This window comes from Scyliorhinus canicula, chromosome 14, assembly GCF_902713615.1.
Source record: "Scyliorhinus canicula chromosome 14, sScyCan1.1, whole genome shotgun sequence".
NCBI classification, from domain to species: domain Eukaryota; kingdom Metazoa; phylum Chordata; class Chondrichthyes; order Carcharhiniformes; family Scyliorhinidae; genus Scyliorhinus; species Scyliorhinus canicula.
The window spans coordinates 9,085,389-9,105,339 of NC_052159.1; the positions used below are offsets into that span (position 1 = coordinate 9,085,389).

The 19,951-nt window shown below is 43.9% G+C and overlaps 1 protein-coding gene across 2 annotated transcripts in view; it reads left to right on the forward strand.

Moving 5' to 3' along the window:
• uvrag (UV radiation resistance associated gene) overlaps positions 1-19,951 on the forward strand; it is a 368,181-nt gene that overhangs the window by 339,557 nt on the left and 8,673 nt on the right. Inside the window, exon 14 of one of the 2 annotated variants that reach the window (XM_038817639.1) lies at positions 8,612-8,703. In XM_038817639.1, coding sequence (XP_038673567.1) covers positions 8,612-8,703 — 92 coding nt within the window. Of the gene's footprint in view, positions 1-8,611; positions 8,704-19,951 lie in introns of those variants that run through there. The other variant, XM_038817640.1, reaches the window with a different exon arrangement.

Below are 19,951 nucleotides of genomic sequence, written 5' to 3' on the forward strand. Positions count from 1 at the left end.
TATTCCAACCTCAATTAGCTTCATAGTTAAATGGTCATTCATGTCATAGCATTGTGAGAGATATTACTGATGGCGAATGACATTTCTACCCAATAGTCAAAAAAACAGGCTGCATTTCCAAGAGTAATTCATTGTTTGAAGTGTTTTGACATTCAATGCAATAGCACACTGTGTAAGTATTATTATATCCATTCCAGAGAATATTGAGCGACTTAAATTTCTTTCCATGTTGGAATAATACTCCAAATCAGTGAACAAGCTACAGCTTGTTCCCTGCCCATTTCAGGATGCTCATAGTTTCCATATAACGAGGGTGCATAATACCTCTGCCTTTACTCACAAATGGACTGCTGTGTTTTCTACATGATGGGACGATGACATAGTGATAATGTAACTGGATTAGTAAACCAGAAATCTAGGCTAATGCTTCAGTGGCGCGGATTCAAGTCATAGAAGTTTCATAGAAGGTACAGTGCAGAAGGAGGCCATTCGGCCCATCGAGTCTGCACTGGCTCTTGGAAAGAACACCCTACCCAAGCCCACACCTCCACCCTATCCCCATAACCCAGTAACCCCACCCAACACTAAGGGCAATTTTGGACACTAAGGGCAACTTAGCATGGCCAATCCACCTAAACCTGCACATGTTTGGACTGTGGGAGGAAACCAGAGCACCCGGAGGAAATCCACGTAGACACGGGGAGAACGTGCAGACTCCGCACAGACAGTGACCCAAGCCGGGAATCGAACCTGCATCATGGCAGCTGGTGGAATGAATTCAATGAATGAATCTGGTAAAAACCCATCTGGTTCACTAATGTCCTTTAGTAAAGAAATTTCCCATCATCTGGTCTGGTCTACATGTGACTCCAGACCAACAGCACTGCAGTTGACTCTTAAATGCCCTCTGAAATGCCCGAGAAAACCACTCTGTTCAAGGGCAGTTGTAGATGGGCACGTAGTTTGGCCTTGTCAGCGCGAACACCTCTGTGGAAGAATAAATATGTTCTAAAATTACATAGTGACTGTGCTTCCAAAAAAAGTTACCTGTACTTCATTGGCAGTGAAAAACCTGACATCCTTGTGCCTGGGCCCTACCAAAATGATTTTTAAATTCTTTTTATTGGTTGCTTTAGTTTTCTGTACCTTGCCTTCCATGCCTTACATTCTCACTGTCATTCAAGATGAGGTTGTATGGTGGCTTTGAAGTCATTAAATTAAGTTAAATGCTTCGTGAGGAAGTTGTGGGGAATCTGAATCTGTTTCCTAGCAGCATGCTGTCTAGATTGGTGCCTTTCAAAGGAAGGGTACAATTCATTGAAGGAACATCACATAGTACAGCTGGAGAATCTCAAAGTTGAGCCGGAGAGATCCATTATACTCTGAATCTTCTGTGTAGCCCTGGACGTTTTCTGTTGAACGTTGCTTCTCTTCTGCAAACCCCCCACCCCTAAACCATGCCCACCCCAGCTCCCACCCCCAGTATCTTGGATTCATATTACAAGCATACAAAGTTGACAAGTGGAAAATGGCTCCACACTAATGGCTAGACATTTCTTACCTGCTCCACAGTCATGTAATCTCTTGGGAGAGTCAGTGCATGGGACTTGTTATGTTTTCCATGATCTGACTATTCTTTCCATTGTCACGACTAATAACCGTGGCATTAGGATTACTTTACTAACTGCCAGGAACAGCAGCTTGTGTCAAGTGCTGCAGACTGTATTCCCCTGTGATCGAAGCTCATTTACTGGCTGACTGGAAAATTGATGAATTTAAAAAGATGCTGCCTTTTATCTGTTGTCATGAATTATTTTGTCTTCCAGTTGATTGAAGCTTTGGTTTTCACTTTTTCGCTCTTTTTGTTTAAGTTCCTTGACTTTTTTTTGCCCCTTCCTCTAAAATCACATGTCTGTTCAATGTATAATTGATCACCAAATGTTTTGATATAAAAAAAACTAGACCTTGTTCTCCAGTTACAAACATGGGCCTGTGCATGGGTGAGTGGAGTACATTTCCTCCCCTTACTAACTGTAATGACATAAATATATTCTTTATGTGTGCAATTTATCGTTTATTACAGCTCTCAAACCGAGCAAGAGTTCCCCTGTGAATGTGCACAGTACACCTGCAGTGCACAGCTGACAGCACTGAAACGATCTTGAGGGACCATATCACAGAAACCTCCATCAAATGCACCTTTCTGTTTGACTCTATACATTTGGCAGATGGGTCTTTTTCAATGATGGTTTTTCTCTCTGACAGAGAACAATTGAAATCAGAGTTGTTCTTAACAACAAAATGCATTTATGTAGCAAGGTAAAATGTCCCAAGAGTTTTATCAAACAAGGTGTGGCAATGAGTCATATAAGAAGATATTACGGCAGGTGACCAAAAGCTTGGTCATAGAGACAGGTTTTAAGCATTCTCTTGAAGGAGGAGAGTGGCTTTGGGAGGCATTTGAGATTTGAGGCCTAGACAGCTGAAGACATAGCTGTCAGTAAATTTGACTGCTTCAAAAGCAGTCAAGAAGCTTTTTTTTTTAAATTTAGAGTACCCAATTCTTTGTTTCCAGTTAAAAGGCAATTTAGCATGGCCAATCCACCTACCCTGCACCTTTGGGTTGTGGAGGTGAGACCCACGCAAATACTGAGAATGTGCAAACTCCACGCAAACAGTGACCTGGGGCCGGGATCGAACCCAGGTCCTCGTGCCATGAGGCAGCAGTGCTAACCACTGTGCCACAGTGCCCCTAGCAGTGAAGACATTTCTGCAAGAGTGCTAATGAGCCACCAAAGGTAGCGTGCGACTCCTTGGCTGAAGAACGCATGAAAGGTGGTCAGCCTTAAATTTAGAATGAGCATCACTAGCATAATTTTTTTTAAAAATCCAATTAAGGAGCAATTTAGCGTGGCCAATCCTTCTACCCTGCACATCTTTGGGTTGGTTGTGGGGGTGAGACCCACAAAGATTCGGGGAGAATGTGCAAACTCCACACGGACAGTGACCTGGGGCTAGGACTGAACCCAGGTTCTTGGCGCCATGAGGCAGCAGTGCTAACCACTGTGCTGTCCCAAAAAGCATCCTTTTTAGCTGGGAGTCAGTGATTGGATTTGGATACTGGAGTGAAAATAAGCATATTTAGGTAGTGCAAAAAAGAACAACTGTGGCTGGATTCTTTTTATAATAATAACACCTTCCATAATCCCCAACCTTGGAACATCAGTTTTCAGGCTCATCCAGCAGCCAAATGCACCCATTCTTTTGCTGTGCCGTTTGAACTGTCACACAGCAACTTGCACACTCCTAGGAAAGAAACCATTCCAACAATGTGGCATTATGATTTAAAATTGATTCAGAGTCTGTGGAACATGCCTTTGTCTCTTAATTTAGAGTACCCAATTTTATTTTTTCCAATTAAGGGGCAATTTAGCGAGGGTGCCTTCTGGAGTGAAGCATTGAAGGACAAGGAGTCAGCTTGGAGGAGCCTCCAGAGATGGGGGTCTCCCTGGTGTGTGACCCCCTCCCCCACAAATGGCATCACTCCAGGTTCATTCCCATAGATGACATGCCCAGTCCTCAAGATAAGAGGCGGGAGGATAGTGAGGAAATGCCAGCAGCTGCCGCTGTCCCCCGAGCAGAGTGCTTGGGGGTCGGAAGGAACTCTAGAGGGCCCGTTCAACTCAGTACAATTTAGCACCCTGGACTTGTTTAATTTCTATGGGGAGGGGGTCAGCGATAACCCCCTGCTTTTTAGGTTCTTAGCGGGCTATAGTTTGGAAGACCCTCTGTCCCAACCACTGACTTCGGGCATCTATGCCACCATCCCGGACCTGTTTCTGGAGATTTTTCGGGTCCTTCCGGTGAACAGGCAGCAGGGGCGGAGCAGGAATCTGCACCACTGCCTCCTGCTGGCCCGGAACCAGGAGCCTGAGGACTGGTTTAGCACAGTGGGCTAAGACAGCTGGTTTGTAATGCAGAACAAGACCAGCAGCGTGGGTTCAATTCCCCGATCAGGCACCAGAATGTGGTGACTGGGGGCTTTTCACAGTATCTTCATTGAAGCCTACTTGTGACAATAAGCAGTTATTATTATTATTAGGAGATCCTACCTGTCGATGATCCTGGCGTCAGGATCAAGGCAGCCCTGGGCAGGTTAGTGGGCCCATGTCGCCCGCCACACTCCAGTGGGGTGGAGGTTTCGGACCCAGAGGGCGGCTGTCCGAAGGCTGTCAGCAGCCCGGTGTCGGGAGCAGAGGGTGCATATGAGGCGCTCTGCAGTGGAGTGCAGGGATCACTGTGTCGTCCCTCACCTCCTCTGGGGGACTCCCTGAATCTGGCACATCAAAATTGAAGGTTCTTTTGTTTTTCTGCCTCCGTAGATAGTTCAGGCAGTGTCCTGTTGGGCCACCCTCCACCAACACCCCGACTCACTCCCTCCACACCACCATCCTGTTGGTACAGAGGCCAGGGTATCTGGTCTCTCCAGTGCAAAGTTTAGTGCTTGTACCGTTTGTTTTTTGGACAACTGTTGTGAAGAGTTTTAATAATCAGAGTATTCCCCCCCCCCCCCCCTCCCCGTATGTTGGTGCTGAGGGGAGGGGTACTCTGTTTATCCAACACAAAATTCATGTTTGTATCCTTTAGCATTTTATATATTTTTTACAGTTTTAATAAAAAGATATGGCCAATTCACCTACCAGACACATTTTTGGGTTGTAGGGGTGAAGCCCACGCAGGCACGGAGAATGTCCAAACTCCACACGGACAGTGACCCAGAGCCGGGATCGAAGCTGGGACCTCGGCGCCGTGAAGCAGCAGTGCTAACCACTGTGCCACAATGCTGCCCCGGAACATGTCTTTGTCATGTCCAAATCATTTCAAAAACAATCTCAAAGTCTCCTTAACATCAAATCATTAGAAGTGCTGTTGAGATTTTCCAATCAACAAGAGCAGCCACGGAGAGAGATGGAAAGAGAGCGCAGCTGCTCTAACCACCAATCCACCACCACCTCTACCAGCCAACAACCAATGTCCTCACTGTGGGAGAGCTTGTAAGGCTACGATAAGGCTCACAAGCCATCTGTGAAATCATAACCAACACTGACATCTCACTTGAACACCACTGTCCACAAGGAAATTTGTGAATGTTAAAGACTCCAAAGGTCACTACTGAAACAACCAATCAAAGTTGCTGGTAATATGGATTGGGAGCCCTTAAATCTCAACTGCCTCTTTATTTATGCACTGGAGCCTTTTAGACAAATAGGTCTCAAATTGGGGTCTGCAGAAACCTTCCCGAAGGTCCGCAACCCAGGGCTGTATTTGCAGATGCGCAGGGCTACATGGTCAAGAGAAAGCAAGTGAGCAATATCACTGTACTCCCCTTGGGCTCCTGCTTACCTCCTGCTCCTTTAGTGCTCTCTCCAACAGGCACACCCTTCTCACTGTTATCTGCAAGTATCTGTTTTCTTAAAAGTATTATTGAAACAGTCTTTACGTGCAGCATTGTTTTGAGTATTATATTGTATTATTATTTAGGGTTGGGAGTCCATGAAACCAAATACACTAGTTTAGACATCTGAAATTGCTCAGAAGTTATAACCATCACAGATGCTAGCACACCTAATTCCAGTGACATCTGGTTGCAATGCATCAATATTAACACATAACTACAGTTACAATCCTGTGACTTTTTGTAGCAATCCAGACAATTGTTTTGCCTTGGGCTAATCTCTCAAATGCTGCACTGTGTCAGGGGATGTGGAACTATGCTGGAAACTGATGCAAAAAGTTCATTGTTAATTTTCAGATTTCCAAAAGCAAGAGATTCAAACCTCCCAAGTATTTTTTTATTTAATTGTACTCTGCTTTTAAGCAACAGTTGCAATAGTCAAAGAAGCCCTAATTTTCAACTTTCATACAAGTTGAAACCAATTGTTTATCACCAAATTCGCTTTAGCGGCAAAATACCGTGGATGCTGAAATTAAAATACTGGAAATAACTCGACCGGTCTGGCAGCATCTGTGGAGAGAGAAACAAGAGTTAACGTTTAGAGCCCATATGACTCCTCTTCGGAATGGATATATTCCCCTCGAAGTCAGCATGTTCTACCAATGGCTGACATGCTGCAACTTGAATTAGATGTTTGTAACAAATGTAACCAGCCTGCTGAAGTAGTTTTTGTACCAATGATGCAGCCTGTGTTTAGAATTATTTAACCAGAATGCAGATGTTTGGCTGTTTTAGCTATTCTGGCTCAGAAATTTAGAAAGTGGAGATATAACACATGTATATTATTTGGCTTTTATTACTCAATAGACATTTTGAAGACTGACTCTGAAATTACAGTCCTTTACTTCTTTGCCAAAAGCTTAAGCTATTTCAGTTTAAAATAACTCCAATACAATAGCTAGTCTCGATAATATTGCCTGTGGGAGCCATAAGAAAAGCGCATTACAAGGAGAGACGAGTTACTGGAAGAGGCAATTTTTAAAAAACTATTATTGAGGGAGTAGTAAACTGTGCATTAGTATATTAAGGGCTGTGATAAATGGAAGGCAGCCCTGCGGAGCCTGTGTTTATCAAAACATTGCTAATGTTTGCAGCACCTAAGACATGTTGCTGATTCTATGTTGGCGATTGGGACAAGTAGAAACGTACTATATCTGTGTGGGGAAAATAGAGTGATAGTCAACAGTTTGGCAAATTCCAGTTTCAGAATACCATTACCTGAAGCCTGGTTTTTAACTGCTGCTAAAAGTAACTTAAAAATAACCATGAATAACCCTTGAAGAACAAACTTACATTTGACATCCTCAATGGCCCAAAGCACTTTTACAGCCAGTGAATCACAATAATTGCATTCGGTTGTTACACAGGTGCATGTGGTAGCTACTTTTGCACAGCAAGAATCGAGACCAGTTAATCTGTTTCTTGGTATTGATAGTTGAAGATACCTTGTACTTGAATGGTGGTCTGGATTATGCACTTCAATTCTAGACCGGGGTTATGATTCTGACTCATGAGTGCTTCACAATGAGTTATATTACGGATGTAGATTACATGTATATCAATCTAGCACTCCACAGGGCATAGATTAGTGGTTTGTCTAGACGCTCATGTTAAGTCTCTTGAGGCCTAGTTTCACCCTTCAGTTTAACACATAGTTGTGTACATTGCAGGGGCGCTACCCTCCGTCAGTCCAGATCAATAACAGCAGCTTAACATTTCTGTAGTGAGTTTAACATTGTGAAATGACCCAAGGCTCTTCACACGGCATGAAACAAAATTTGACACCTCACTAACATCCTTTAGCAAAGGGAATCTGCTGTCCTTACGCAGCCAGGCCAGTATGTGACTCTCAGCAATGTGGCTGACTCTTAACTGTCACCTGAAATAGCCTAGCAAGCTAATTTTTGCATTCAGTTGTATTCAAGCAGGCAGCTCACCACCACCTTGTCAAGAACAGTTGGGGATGGGCATCACATGCTGGCCTTGCCAGCGACACCCATATCCTGTGAATGAATTGTTTAAAAAAAGAGAAGAAAGTGTGGAAAATCATTGCTCCATTTTAGTTCATCTATCCATGAAAGCTACATAGTTAGCCACTACAAGAGGGGCCTTGCTGTTCTTAAATGGGCTGCAGCATTTCCTGCATTGCAACACCAACTGCACTTGTAACTTTGTTGACTGTAAAGCACTTTGGGCATGCTGAGATAATGAGAGGTGCTGTAGAAATGGGAACCTTTCATTTTAAATAATATGATTTTCCACTTCACTGACTCCATTCCACACATTCATTACCTTTGCTGACGAATTGAACTTGTGTCTACTTTTCATCTCACAATTACCTTTTTGGGTTGCTTGGTTTTTAGGACACCCGATTTCACAGTTGAAAAGGCCCACTGTTTTCCAGTATTTCCTTTTAAATCCGACCTCTGACGTTAAGAATCATATTTGTGACTCTGCTACGCACTGCTTCCAATATTTAAATGTTACCCTCGCGTGTCTGACCAGAATTGGGCACCAAGCTCGAGCCATGGTCTGACCAGAGTTCTGTAAGAGTTTACTCATTGCCTCCCCTAACTTGTGCACTATTCTGTACTGCGTTCATATTGGGGTTGCAATTTCATCATATATAATGGACCCCCTCCTTAATTCCCTTTGTAGAATGAATAAGCACTTTGAATATGTGGTCTATTGAGAATTATATGAATGGTTATGCTTTTTTTGCCCTTTTTGTGATAATTCTGGTACTGTTGCATAATCTACAGCAATAGTCCCAGATGACCATAGGCTGCTTTCCCCTTGTGGGGAAGAGTTGACTGGTGGTGATTTAATCTGAGAATCACCATACCTCAGGCGAGGGGCAAGGTTGAGAAGGCGGGCCTTCATGAATAACCTCAACACAAACCAGCTGAGCTAAACCGGCCCCCAGCAAAGCCTTGTAACAGGGCATTAGGGGGGATTTCAGGTGAAAAGCCTGTATATAAATGCATTTGTACATGACCTTTAAATGAGTTTGGGGGGGGGGGGGGGGGGGGTAAAACAATGTTTGAAGACCATAGAAATAAGAAAGAAAATAACCCTTCCTGTTTGCATTTACAGTTAAGATACCAACATGGCCTATCCACACCAGATCTCCGGCAGACTCTACCTAATCTGAAAAACTTCATGGAACAAGGACTAATGGTGAAGTGGTAGGTATCTAGTCCTTGCAATTAAGGCTTGTTGAGTGAGAATGGCTCAGGTTTAATTTGTTACTATTAGAATAAGGGCAGCAAGGGGAAGCACGGTGGCACAGTGGTTAGCATTGCTGCCTACGGCGCTGAGGACCTGGGTTCAAATCCCGCCCCTGGGTCACTGTCCGTGTGGAGTTTGCACATTCTCCCCGTGTTTGCGTGGGTTTCACCCCCACAACCCAAAGATGTGCAGGGTAGGTGGATTGGCCACGCTAAGTTGCCCCTTAATTGGAAAAAATAATTGGGTACTCTAAATTAATTTTTTTTTTAAAAGAATAAGGGCAGCACGGTGGTGCAATGGTTAGCAACAGCCGCAGCAGCCGGCTTTTAATAATGCCGGCTGCAAGCGTCCTTCAAAATGGCCAGGAACAGAAAGAAAATTCAGCCACACTGTGCATGCGTGCCCAATGATCAGGCACGCATGCACAGTGCGGCCGCATTTTTTTTATATATGGTCGCAGCCGCCTTTTTTCTCAAGTTCGGGGGGCCGAAGGGACCATTGGGGCCAAAGGGATCCAAAACCATTTCCTCCATTTTTGTCAGCAACAAACAAGGTAAGAGAAAACGGTGAGTCGCGCAGGTCAGCCAGCGTGGGCCGCGCAGGTCGGTCGGCGTGGGTCACGCAGGTCGGTCGGCGTGGGTCCCAAAGGTCGGCCGGGTTGGGTCCCAAAGGTTGGCCAGTTGTAAAAATGGGTCTCCGGAAAAAAAGTTTGAAGAACACTGTCTGAGGGACAACCTCTTTTCCCCCCCCCCATCAATAAAGGTTAGTGTGAGTCCCGCCCCACACCCATCCATCCTCATGGGCATCAGTGGCATCGTACCCCCCTTCCCCCAAGGGGCTGGTTTAGCAGAGTGGGCTAAACAGCTGGTTTGCAATGCAGAACTAGGCAGCAGTACGGGTTCAATTCCCGTACCGGCCTCCCCGAACAGGCCCGGAATGTGGCGCCTAGGGGATTTTAACAGTAACTTCATTGAAGCCTACTTGTGACAATAAGCTATTATTATTATGTGAGCGACCCCTTCATATTCTCACCCACCCCTTTCAGGACCTCCCCCTTCACCGCCCCCCCCCCTCCCCCCAACCCAACCTTCATGATGCCACTTTGCCTCCCCTTTTGTGGGTTCGGGCTCCGCCCCTTGGCAGTCAACCTGGCACCTGGGCACTGCCCTGACACCCCAGCAGTGTCCTGTCTCGTGCCTGGCTACCTGGGGGGCTCTGGGTGATTGTGCCCCCAACCTGGCTGCACATATTTCGATGAGCCTAACGGTTGGTTTCAATATTATTACCTAGATCATGTTCAGCAAGGTTGGAATCCAGATCACGCTGTGGGCCGGGTGACCCACATGCGGATTTGTGTCTGGCACCAGAATCAACACCAAACACAACGCGGTGGGAAAATAGCGCCCCTTGTGTCTGAACTCCTGTATTCCTACAACCAACATCACTCAAACCGGTGATCTGGCCATTATCACATGTAACATGACATGTAACATGTGTAACAGGTCGAAGCGGGAAAGGAGGGCAGGAGGGGGTACAGAACAAGGAAGGTCTGTGTTACGGTGGAGGCAAGAGAGATAAAAGGATGAAAAGGTTTAATCCTGGCTCTGGGTCACTGTCCGTGTGGAGTTTGCACACACTCCCCGTGTTTGCGTGGATTTTGCCCCCTCAACCCAAAGATGTGCAGGGTAGGTGGATTGGCCACGCTAAATTGCCATTTAATTGGAAAAAAATGAATTGGAAACTTAGAATCGGCTTGTTCATTAAAATCAAAGTCTGTGGGACAAGAGGTCAGAACAATTGGAGAATCAGTAAATGGTCAATATACCCAATAAACATGTCCTTTTTGTTTAACACATCAAGCTCACCTTTTTACCCTTGATTCCTTCCCTCTTCGCAAAGACTTTTGTTTTATAAATTTAGAGTACCCAATTTTGTTTTTTCCAATTAAAAGGACAATTTAGCGTGGCCAATCCACCTACCCTGCACATCTTTGGGTTGTGAGGGTGAGACCCATGCAGACACTGGGAGAATGTGCAAACTCCACACAGACAGTGACCCAGGACCCGGATCGAACGCAGGTCCTCGGCACCATAGGCAGTAGTGCTAACCACTGTGCCACCGTGCCGCCCACTCTTCACAAAGACAAATTGTCTCTCTAAACTGGTTGTTGTCACTGGTAATATATTCAATGATTCTGTTAAGCCTTTTGATGAAAAGCTCTACATCTAACTTTATCATTGTGAGCAAATTCCTACGGCAGTTTATCCATTTTCCTCCATAATCTTAGAAATTTTGTATTGAGCCATTTTAAAATCTGTGTTAAACTACGAGAGTTCATCCTCATTTTCTTGAGCCATTTGTGCTGTTCAGTTCAGTGGCCTCCCCATATAAATTATTGCACACCTCTCCACATTAAAAAACTCTGCTCTCAATTTTCTCCTTCATCCTAGTTTGTTTCTCCATATAATAGTATAGTTGCTTTTCAGGGGAAGCTTGGTAAGTACATGAGGAAGATATGTTAATGGGGTGAGATGAAGTAAGGTGAGAAAGGACTCTTGTGGAACATAAACTGACATGAACCTGCTGGACGAAATGGTCTGTTTCAATGTTGTAAAAATCCCTTTGCTAGCGTTTCACCTTGTCCAGTGTCTTTTCCTGTCTCATGAAGCAGTTACTTCGTTATGAGTGCAGAACTTCACAAAGCCTCCCTTAATATGCACATTGAGGCTTGTTGCTGGGTCACCTATGTAGGCAAGTGAAGTACTCGTGTTCAGAGAGGCTGTGCTGCCCATTCTGTCAGTTTCCCATCCACCCTAACTCACCGTTTGTGACGGTTTCACAATTTTCCAACTCTTCCCACAGCACTTCCAAGATTTACCTCTGCTCTGCCATGTCTTGTACTGCAGCAATGAACTGAATGACCTTTTCTTGTACTTCATTTTCTCGTGTCCATATTGCTGTCATCTCCTTGGAGAGTTAAATGGAATGCATTAATCGTTTACTATTAAAATACAGCGATTACACAGTGTGCTTTTATGCAGAGCACATTATGAAGTGCACAATACATCATTCTCTTAATACTTCCTCAACTGTGTAAGTGTGTTCTGTCAATATTTGTTTAAATAGGTAAGGGAACTGCCAGTTGCAGGGTTGAAAAATGTACATCTGAACGTACATTTACATTGATACAGCACTTTATCACATTTCTCAAACATCTCAAAAGCACTTCACATACAATGACTTACTTTGAAGTACACAGAATGTTCTGTAGATAATTGCAGTAGCTGCTTTGAGCACAGCAAGATCCCATTTAGAGCTGGATAAATGACCAGTACACTACTGGAGAAGCTTCCTGCTGAAATCTATAGAAATCAAATTTTGCCATAAAAGACCATTCTCTTCAAGTCTCCTCTATTATTGCATCATGTCCATAGTAATAGGAGTTTTTGCTGGTTTTCCTGCTTTTTATTAGGTGAGGGCATCATAAAATTTAATTTCTGTTTTCAGTGACTAAGTAGGAAACCTGAAACCACCTCCGTGGCAATAGTGTTTATTCTGACTACTTAGTTGAAATAGGGTGCGGCTCAGAATGAATTTTATATTTTCTCCATTTCTCGTCCACACCCCCTCCTGTAAGATAATAGCTCTTATCTTCTAGTCTGACATCTTGGATGGGATTGAAAATTCTGTGAAAATTCTCTCAATTCTACGCTACCATTTTCTGGTAATTGCCCCTTGTGCTGTAACTCATTAAGAAGTTACTTTATTTGGAGTTTCTCTGTACAATACCTAAAGTGCAATTGTAATAATGTTATTGGAAAGCCAAGATATTGCCTTTCAGATTTGGTTCCAATTTCAAGACTTGGTTCCCTACGATTGGTGTTTAATGGCCTGAGTCTGTACTTAAGTAGCAGTGGTCGAGGGGCAGCATGGTGGCACAGTGGTTAGCATTGCTGCCTACGGCACTGAGGACCCGGGTTCGAATCCCGGCCCTGGGTCACTGTCCGTGTGGAGTTTGCACATTCTCCCCGTGTCTGGGTGGGTTTCACCCCCACAACCCAAAGATGTGCAGGATAGGTAGATTAGCCACTCTAAATTGCCCCTTAATTGGAAAAAATAATTGGGTACTCTAATTTTTTTTTTAAAAAGTAGCAGTGGTGAGTTCAGTGAAATGTTTGTCTACCTTGTTTGTTACATTACGTGTTAAACTGGCTTCCACCTGTATCCTATAAAAATGCAATGTGAAAATGTGTGCACTTATCTTACAAAGCTTATTTAACATTATGTGTATCAATATTTTCCGAGGAAATGTGAAACATGAAACCTGATCTGTTTTATTATTGTTCCAACAATACTTCTTATTTAATATTCTTCATTGTATCAGCCTTGGTTGAGTGGGTAGCACTATCACCTCTGGATCGGGAGGTTGGAGGTTCAAGTATCCTGCCCGACACACTTTTAAAATAAAATTTTGAGTACCCAATTAATTTTTTCCAATTAAGGGATAATTTAGCGTGGCCAATCCACCTACCCAGCACATCTTTGGGTTGTGGGGGCGAAACCCACGCAAACATGGGGAGAATGTGCGAACTCCACACGGACAGTGACCCAGAGTCAGGATTGAACGTGGGACCTCTGTGCTGTGAGACAGCAGTGCTAACCACTGCACCACCATGCTGCCCCTCCTGCCAGACACTTCAGCACAAAATCTAGACTAACACTCGGTGCAGTACCGAGAGGGTATTGCGGTTTCAGAGGTGATGTAGTTAGGGTGGGATGAGGAGGCTCCATCTGTTCTCTCAGGTGTAATTCAAAGGTCCTCTGATACTATTTTGAAGAATGGGAGTTTTTGTGGTAACCTGACCAATATGAATCTTGTTTTTCCTCCGGCCCCCCCCCCCCCCCCCTCCCTCAATCAAAACATTCAATTCTACTGCCACCAATGCACCATGGCTGCCATGTGTACCATTTATTAATGCACTGCCATTCACAAGACTCCTTCAACAGTATCTTCCCTTGACCACTATCAACTAGAAAGACTTGGGCAACAGATACAGGGGACACCAACTGCAAGTTACCCTCCAAGTCACACACTATCCTGTCTTGGAACTGTATCTCTGTTCCTTTACTGTCACTGGATCAAATTCCTGGAACTCCCTCCCTGTAACAGTGTAGGTGTACATGGATGACAGACTGCAGCAGTTGAAGATGACGACGCACCAACACCTTCTTGAACGTAAATCATGTCCTTGCCCATGACCACATCCAATGAACTAATGGAAATAGGTAATCCTGTCATGTATCTCACTGGTGTTTGTGTGGGGGTTTCTGTGCATAACTCGGCAGAGCATTGTCTACTTTGCAAAAGTGAAGATATTTGTGTGAAGTGCACTTGGCAAAGTTCTTACATCATGAAAGGCTCTGTATACAATTTTGTTCCTTTGATTTTATCACCTCATTACTTTCATTTTCACTGGCCACGTAACCCACAAATATTCCACGCTGTTGTTACAGAGAATTACATATCCAAGGCACAACTCACATTTGGAAGGGCAAACTGCACAATAGAACTGTGCGCGTGGTGTGAACACTGCATCATTTTGCTTTTCTTATAATAATCTTCATTAGTGTCACAAGTAGGCTTACATTAACACTGCAATGAAGTTACTGTGAAACGCCACATTCCGGTGCCTGTTCGGGTACACTGGGAGAATTCAGAATGTCCAAATTAATTCCTTTGCTGTGGATCTATAGCCCATTCTTGTTGATGCTAATTTGTTTTTCTGCTGAAAAGAAATTTAAATAATTTATTAGTTTGAATTATGGAAATTTCATACAACAGCATAAAAGGTTTTTTTTTAATACTGAAAAGACTCAGCAGGTCAGACAGCACCTCTTTGGAGAGAATCAGAGTTAACGTTTCAAGTCGAGTTACCTCCCATCAGAACAAAGAAGGTGATATAAAGAATCTTGCAGATAAAATATATAGGCAAGATAACTTTTTTAAACTCTCCTATAAATGCTGTGAAATTTCTTGTTATTCAGTGACATTGAATCTATATTAAAAGTGACTATGATATATCTTCATCTGATTTTGATTAACTTCAGTGATTTACAGGAAGATATTTGATAACTTCATTGCAGTGTTAATGTAAGCCTACTTGTGACAATAAAGATTATTATTATTATTATTGATTTTGATGTGCCAGATCTGAGTTGGAGATTTATATACATAATTTTTTTTTAATTGAGCTTTGAAGGTATGTGGACCATTGAACAAACAAAAACAACATTATTGGCAAAACCTCTTTGCAATTGTTGGGGAAGGGTATGGAGGAAGGGTTGTGGTGTGAGGCGCTCCGGAGGGTGAATGCCTCAACTTCATGCGTGAGGTTGGGCTGAAGCTGTGTATAGGGAGCACCTCATGAGGACGAAGATGAGCTAATACTTTGAGCGGGTGGAGGATGTTTGTGAATGCTGTTGGAGGAGCCCCACAAATCATGTTCATATGTTTTGGTCCTGTCCAAAACTGGAAGAGTATTGGAAGGAGGTCTTGTGTGTGCACGTGAGGCTCGAACAAAGTCCTCTAGAAGCCATATTCAGGGTATCAGATCAGCTAAGGTTGGAGGCGGGTGAGGAGGCAGATGTCTTGGCCTTCGCCTCACTGATCATCCAAAGGCGGGTCCTGTTGGGGTGGGGTCAGCTTCTTCGCCCTGTGCCTCGGCGTGGCGGGGGGATCTGCTTGAGTTTTTAACGCTCGAGAAAGTGAAGTTCGAGATGAGGGGGATGGTCGAAGGGTTCTACAACTCGTGGGCTTTGTTTATCATGCATTATCAAGAATTGGATGACATGTGGCGCAGTGGTTAGCACTGGGACTGAGGATCCGGGTTCGAATCCCGGCCCTGGGTCATTGTCCGTGTGGAGTTTGTACATTCTCCCCATGTCAGCATGGGTTTCACCCCCACAACCCAAAAATGTGCAGAGTAGGTGGATTGGCCACGCTAAATTGCCCCTTAATTGGAAAAAATAATTGGATAATCTAAATTTAAAAAAAATTAAAAGTATTTGTTATTGTTGATTATTTCTTAGTGGGTGTAAATTTGATGAAAATGTGAAAAAGGAGGAGAATAAAAATATATATTTATTAAATTCCTTTGCCAAAGCCAGTGACAAATAATACTACCAAATACTGAGTTTGAATAAAGATTTTTTTTTTTTTTTTTTAATTTTTTTTTTTAATTTAGATTACCCAATTATTTTTTCCAATTAAGGGGCAATTTAGCATAGCCAATCCACCTACTCTGCACATTTTTGGGTTGTGGGGGTGAAACCCACGCAGACAAGGGGAGAATGTGCAAACTCCACACGGACAGTGACCCAGAGCCGGGATCGAACCTGGGACCTCAGCGCCGTGAGGCGGTTGTGCTAACCACTAGGCCACCGTGCTGCCCGGAGTTTGAATAAAGATGACCTTAGCTGATGTGGTACTTGCTCACGATTAAACATATCTCTCCAAGCAGTAAAGTTTTCCGAGCATGTCAAATTTTGATTTGAAACCACAGCGGCCTAGGGCACTGTGCTAAACATATATGAAGATCATAGGGAAGAAAGGGCTAATAGAGCATGAGAGAGATTCGTGATCTGAACCCTGCCAATTGGGCAAACCATCAGATCGAGATCAACTGGTCATCCAATTTTGCCAACACTCAAATCACAGGGTGAGCTTTAGAGTCAACCTCAATGATACTTGTGGCTAAACTGTGCCAAGATATCAGAACTGGCAAATGTGCTTAAGGGATAGATCAATAGAGGTTGTGGCAAACATTTAATGGGATATTTCCGAATAAACAGAACAGACACACTCCAATGAGAAACAAAAATTCCAAGGGAAGAGTTTGTCATCCGTGGTTAACTAAAAAAGTTGAAGACCGTATTAAATTTAAGAAAAAGTCTATATTTGCACCTGAGTGGCAGGTCAGAACATTGGAAAGAATGTGATGAACATCAAACAATGACAAAAAGATTGGTAAGGAGGGAAAATCTAGAGTACAAAAGAAAACTAGGCAGTAGAAAGATGGATAGTAAACGTTTGTATTGATAGTTAAATAAGAAAAGAGTTAACAAAGTGAGCATTGGTCCTGTAGAAAGTGCACCTGTGGAATTGATCATTAAACAGGTATTTTGCATTGATCTTAACTAGAGAGAGCATCCCAGAAATAACTGTAAATTGAGAAATAGAAAGGAGGAAGGGGCTGAGGAAATTACAATCACCAGGGAAGTGGTATTGATGACATTACAGGGCAGCACGGTGGCCTAGTGGTTAGCACAACCGCCTCACGGCGCTGAGGTCCCAGGTTCGATCCCGGCTCTGGGTCACTGTCCGTGTGGAGTTTGCACATTCTCCCCGTGTCTGCGTGGGTTTCGCCCCCACAACCCAAAAATCTGCAGAGTAGGTGGATTGGCCACGCTAAATTGCCCCTTAATTAGAAAAAATAATTGGCTAATCTAAATTTAAAAAAAAAAAAAAAAAAAAAAAAAAAAAAAAAAAAAAAAAAAAAAAAAAAAAATTGATGACATTATTGGGTCTGTGAGCTAACAAATCCCCTGGACCAGATGGACTTCATCCTAAGATCTTGAAAGAGGTGGCGAATAGGATAGTTGGTGATTGGTTTTAATTTTCCAAAATTCCCTCGATTCAGAGAAGCTTCCATTGGATTGGAAGATAAACTCCTTTATTCAAAAAGGGAGGGAGACCGAAAGCAGAAAACTATAGATCAGTTAGCCTAACGTCTGTCATTGGGAAAAATGTTAGAAGCCATTCTTAAATATGGCATAAAAAGTGACTTGGAAAAATTCAAAGCAATCAAGGAGAGTCAACATGATTTTGTAAAAGGGAAAACATGTTTAACCAATTTGTTGGAGTTCTTTGAAGGAGCTACTTGTGCTATGGTTAAAGGAGAAATGGGAGATGTGCCGTTCTTAGATTTCCAGAATGCATTTGATAAGGTTCCACATCTGGTGGCACTGCTGCCTCACGGCACTGAGGACCCAGGTTCAATCCCAGCCCCAGATCACTGTCTGCGTTCTCCCCATGTTTACGTGGGCCTCATCCCCCACAACCCAAAAGGGGCCTCACGGTAGCATGGTGGTTAGCATCAATGCTTCACAGCTCCAGGGTCCCAGGTTCGATTCCCGGCTGGGTCACTGTCTGTGTGGAGTCTGCACGTCCTCCCCGTGTGTGCGTGGGTTTCCTCCGGGTGCTCCGGTTTCCTCCCACAGTCCAAAGATGTGCGGGTTAGGTGGATTGGCCATGCTAAATTGCCCGTGGTGTAGGGTTAATGGGGGGATTGTTGGGTTGCGGGTATACGGGTTACGTGGGTTTAAGTGGGGTGATCATTGCTCGGCACAGCATCGGGGGCCGAAGGGCCTGTTCTGTGCTGTACTGTTCTATGTTCTATGTTCTATGTGCAGGGCAGGTGGATTGACCATGCTAAATTGCCCCTTAATTGTGTCATGTGAAAGTACCTTTAAGAAATGGGTGTTTATAAAATAGCTGTCATGAGAGTACCTTTAAGAAAGGGGTGTCTATAAAATAGCTGTAGTGGATGTACCTTTAAGAAATGGATGTTTATCAGTGATGTCAGATTGTGGGTGGAGCTGGGCTGTCTGTCTGCTTTTACTTTTGCTTTGGGTGTGTTTTAGTTTCGTTTTGAGATTTGGAGCTGCATTCACAGGAAGAATGTGTATTAGTCTCTGCAAGGGCAAGGGCAGCACGGTAGCATTGTGGATAGCACAATTGCTTCACAGCTCCAGGGTCCCAGGTTCGATTCCGGCTTGGGTCACTGTCTGTGCGGAGTCTGCACATCCTCCCCGTGTGTACGTGGGTTTCCTCCGGGTGCTCCGGTTTCCTCCCACAGTCCAAAGATGTGCAGGTTAGGTGGATTGGACATGATAAATTGCCCTTAGTGTCCAAAATTGCCCTTAGTGTTGGGTGAGTTACTGGGTTATGGGGATAGGGTGGAGGTGTTAATCTTGGGTAGGGTGCTCTTTCCAGGAGCCGGTGCAGACTCGATGGGCCAAATGGCCTCCTTCTGCACTGTAAATTCTATAATTCTATAATCTCAAGACCGTCTGCAGATCCTTTGGTGATTTAAAACTAATACCTGTTTTTGTAGAGAAGTTAAACCTGATGTCTTTCTGTAAAAAGGGTTTCTGTTTTGTCTGTTGGATGTTGCAAGGAAAGATTAAGAGTTACTTTTCAAGTGACTCCCTGCCTCACGGTAGCAGGGGCCTCACGGTAGCAGGGGCCTCACGGTAGCATGGTGGTTAGCATCAATGCTTCACAGCTCCAGGGTCCCAGGTTCGATTCCCGGCTGGGTCACTGTCTGTGTGGAGTCTGCACGTCCTCCCCGTGTATGCGTGGGTTTCCTCCGGGTGCTCCGGTTTCCTCCCACAGTCCAAAGATGTGCGGGTTAGGTGGATTGGCCATGCTAAGTTGCCCGTAGTGTAAGGTTAATGGGGGGATTGTTGGGTTATGGGTCTACGGGTTACGTGGGTTTAAGTAGGGTGATCATTGTTCGGCACAACATCGAGGGCTGAAGGGCCTGTTCTGTGCTGTACTGTTCTATGTTCTATGTTCTAAGTGCTGTACTGTTTGGGTGATTGACTGATGTCGATGGTTAAGATGTTTACTGTGCGTTTATAAAGTGTTAACTGGTTTCATAAATAAACATTGTTTTAATTTAAAAGTACTGTACACCTGGAAAGTAGGTCCGTGTGCTCCCCATAACCACAATCCATTAAAAGTTGTGGGTCAGGTGAAGTCCATGATACACTTTGGGGTTCTCTAAACCCTGGCCCATAAAAATTGGGAAAAAATGTTTGGGCACTCTAAATTTATTTTAAAAATAAGATAACGTTCTCCAACAGAAGTTATTGTGGAAAATAAAAGCTCATGGTACAGGGGATAAGATATTGGCATGGATAAAGTTTGACTAGCTAACAGGAAGCATAACTGACATAAATGGGCCCTTTTCTGGTAGATAGGATATGATGAATGATGTGTCACAGGGATCACTGCTGGGGTCACAACCTTTTACAATTTATATAAATTTATATAAATGACGTGGATGAAGGGACTGAAGGCATGGTGGCTGAAGGAAGCAGTTCAGAGAAGGTTGACGAGACCAATACCAGGAATGGATG